At 28.1% G+C, this 2,483-nt stretch overlaps 1 protein-coding gene across 1 annotated transcript; it reads left to right on the top strand.

The window, feature by feature from the left end:
• Nucleotides 1-459: 459 nt before the first annotated feature.
• On the top strand, nucleotides 460-930 carry LOC136091803 (uncharacterized). The gene has a single exon (XM_065819515.1). It carries the CDS (start codon nucleotides 460-462, stop codon nucleotides 928-930), a length of 471 nt encoding a protein of 156 aa, XP_065675587.1.
• Nucleotides 931-2,483: the final 1,553 nt, after the last annotated feature.

The raw sequence follows: 2,483 nt of genomic DNA, 5'->3' as shown, positions 1-2,483 counted from the left end.
TTTAATATTATTAACCCAATTCACTTGGTTTAATCAATATATTTATATATCTTGTCATGAGGGAAAATAAAAAATTTATCTCATTTAATTCAATTAGAAATAAAAGCATAAACTAAATGGAGTTTTATAATAAAAAAATAAGTGTAATCAAATGGTCGCTGAATTTTTTTATCAAGTTTTAAGTATTTTTTAAATAAAATGTTTTTTTATTAACGCCTAATCAATATTATTATTACTATTATTTTTATTGTTATTATTTTTATTATTATTTTTTTAAACTAAAGAAATGCTTGAAATAACATTAAGATATACTTATCAATGTGATAATTTACTTATCAATGTCAAAATATTATTAAGCACATATTTTTTTCATTGCATTTTTTTATTAATTACATAATTATTTTTACTAATTAGTCTACTTAAGTTAACTGACATTTCAAAGCTGTCGAAGAGAATCTTATGGCTGAAAGAATTAACTGTATTGCTGTTGATAGCAGTAAAGAGAGCGATAATGCCTTTTATTGGTATGCAGAAAATTACCATAGAGAAGACGACATTGCTCTGCTTGTTCATGTGCAAGATTCTCCAAATCGATATATAGAAACTTTGGTCGAAGGGAAAGGAAACCATTATGATTCTGAGTATAGAAGGTTTTCAAAGAGCGAAAAAGTGCTAGAAAGATTTAAGGCAAAGTGCGTAAGAAGAAATATAAAGTTCATTCCACATTTAGCTCCTCTTCAAAATAATAAAGGTCACACAATTTGCAACGTTGCCGAAACTCATAACGCCACAATTATTGTGACTGGACAAAAGTGTGGTCGTAAATTAACACGAACTTTATTGAGATCAACAAGTGAAAATATAATGCATCACTCTCACGTTCCTGTTTTAATAATACGTTTGAACGATAATGATAGAGAAAAAAAATAAAATCTAACCTCCTAACAGTAAATCTCATTATTGAGTATGACCAGATTAATGACAGTTATTGAACATTTTTATTAGATTGTACATTTATATGGTATTTAGTTAAGAAAAGAGAAATTTTAAACTTTATAAATATAACGCATTTTTCGTATAATGAAAAGCAAAAAGAATTTTTATTTAGATTGTGAAAACATTTATTTTAAATACAAGTTCTATTTCTAAAAATTTAAGATGTTGACTTGTTTATCCAACTATTTTTTTCAATATCTTTCTTTATTTTATATTGAAAAATTTGATCTTTTCGTAAGCGACTCTTTTCTAGTGATGTTAAATTCTTTATACGTCATCTTTTTTCATATGATACTTTCTTTAAAGCTGATACTAATTTTGTAGCTCTTTTTTGCACTTTACAATATCTTGTTTCAAATAAGAAAACCATGTTTAGGTTGCAACCCAAGTGCAACCTATACCTAGGTTTAGGTCGCAAACTAAGTGCAACCTTAACCTAGGTTTAAGTTGCAACCTAAGAAGTAGTCTTATAAAAGTTGTACCTAATTTTCTTAGTATATTAAATATTTAAATGTCTATTTAATAAGAGCGAGTTTTGATGTTGCTATGATATTATTTTGTTTGGTTTCTGCATCAAACATTGAATAAGTTATACATAAATTTTTTAAGCAAATGTGCATTATTTTACATTTTGCATAACTAAATTTCCTTTCCCATAACCTGCATATAGTTTAATACTAAATCTACTGTATAATCTAGTAAGCAATTTACAATATCAATTGTATCTGGCAAATCCAGATATAGTAAAAACCACAGTCAACTGTTAACTATTTTAATGTAGTTTTCACCCAAAATTACTCGTTGTTTTCTGTTATGTAAGTAAACTACTATGGAAACAAGTATTACTCCAAAAATACCAAAGATTTTATTATCAATTGCATATAACGTACTTTATCAAATGCTTTTGAGAAATCTGTATACAAAATATTGACACAGCCATTCTCAATAGCATTTTATAAAGTATTTTGTGTGTCTGGCAGATTTGTGGTACAACTTTTGTTCTTTCATTAATCGTGTTGGTTAATCAGGGTAGTGCAAACGGTGAGTCACCCGAGCAAATTGCTCATAGCCCCTGTCCTTAGGGGGGTCCCACCAATGGTTGACCAAAAAATATTTACCCGCAAAAATTCCAAGAGGGAGGGGGGTTATATCATTATTTTCTTCCATCCCTTTGTTAAACGCTTTCCTAAAAACATACATTTTTCAGAGATTTTTGCAAAGTGTACTCTTCAAAGCCTGTTTGGCCGTACTGTTCATAGAATTTCTAAAATGATTTATATGCTGAAATTTGGTTAAGCTGACAAAATAAATGGAATAAATGTTATTTTTTGCCTTTTTTTGGTTGTTCTAAGTCACTATGCAGCTTTATTTATGATGTAAGTAACTCTGAAATTGTTTTCTACTTTTAAAAACAGTAGTAAACAACTTCAGAGTTAAAAGAACCGTGCTTTTAAGCATGCCGTTTAGCCTAGCTTTAAAATCAAATG

This window comes from Hydra vulgaris, chromosome 15 (assembly GCF_038396675.1).
Source record: "Hydra vulgaris chromosome 15, alternate assembly HydraT2T_AEP".
NCBI classification, from domain to species: Eukaryota; Metazoa; Cnidaria; class Hydrozoa; order Anthoathecata; family Hydridae; genus Hydra; species Hydra vulgaris.
Note: the sequence above shows the minus strand (reverse complement) of the source record. Positions and strands in the feature narration are given on the sequence as shown.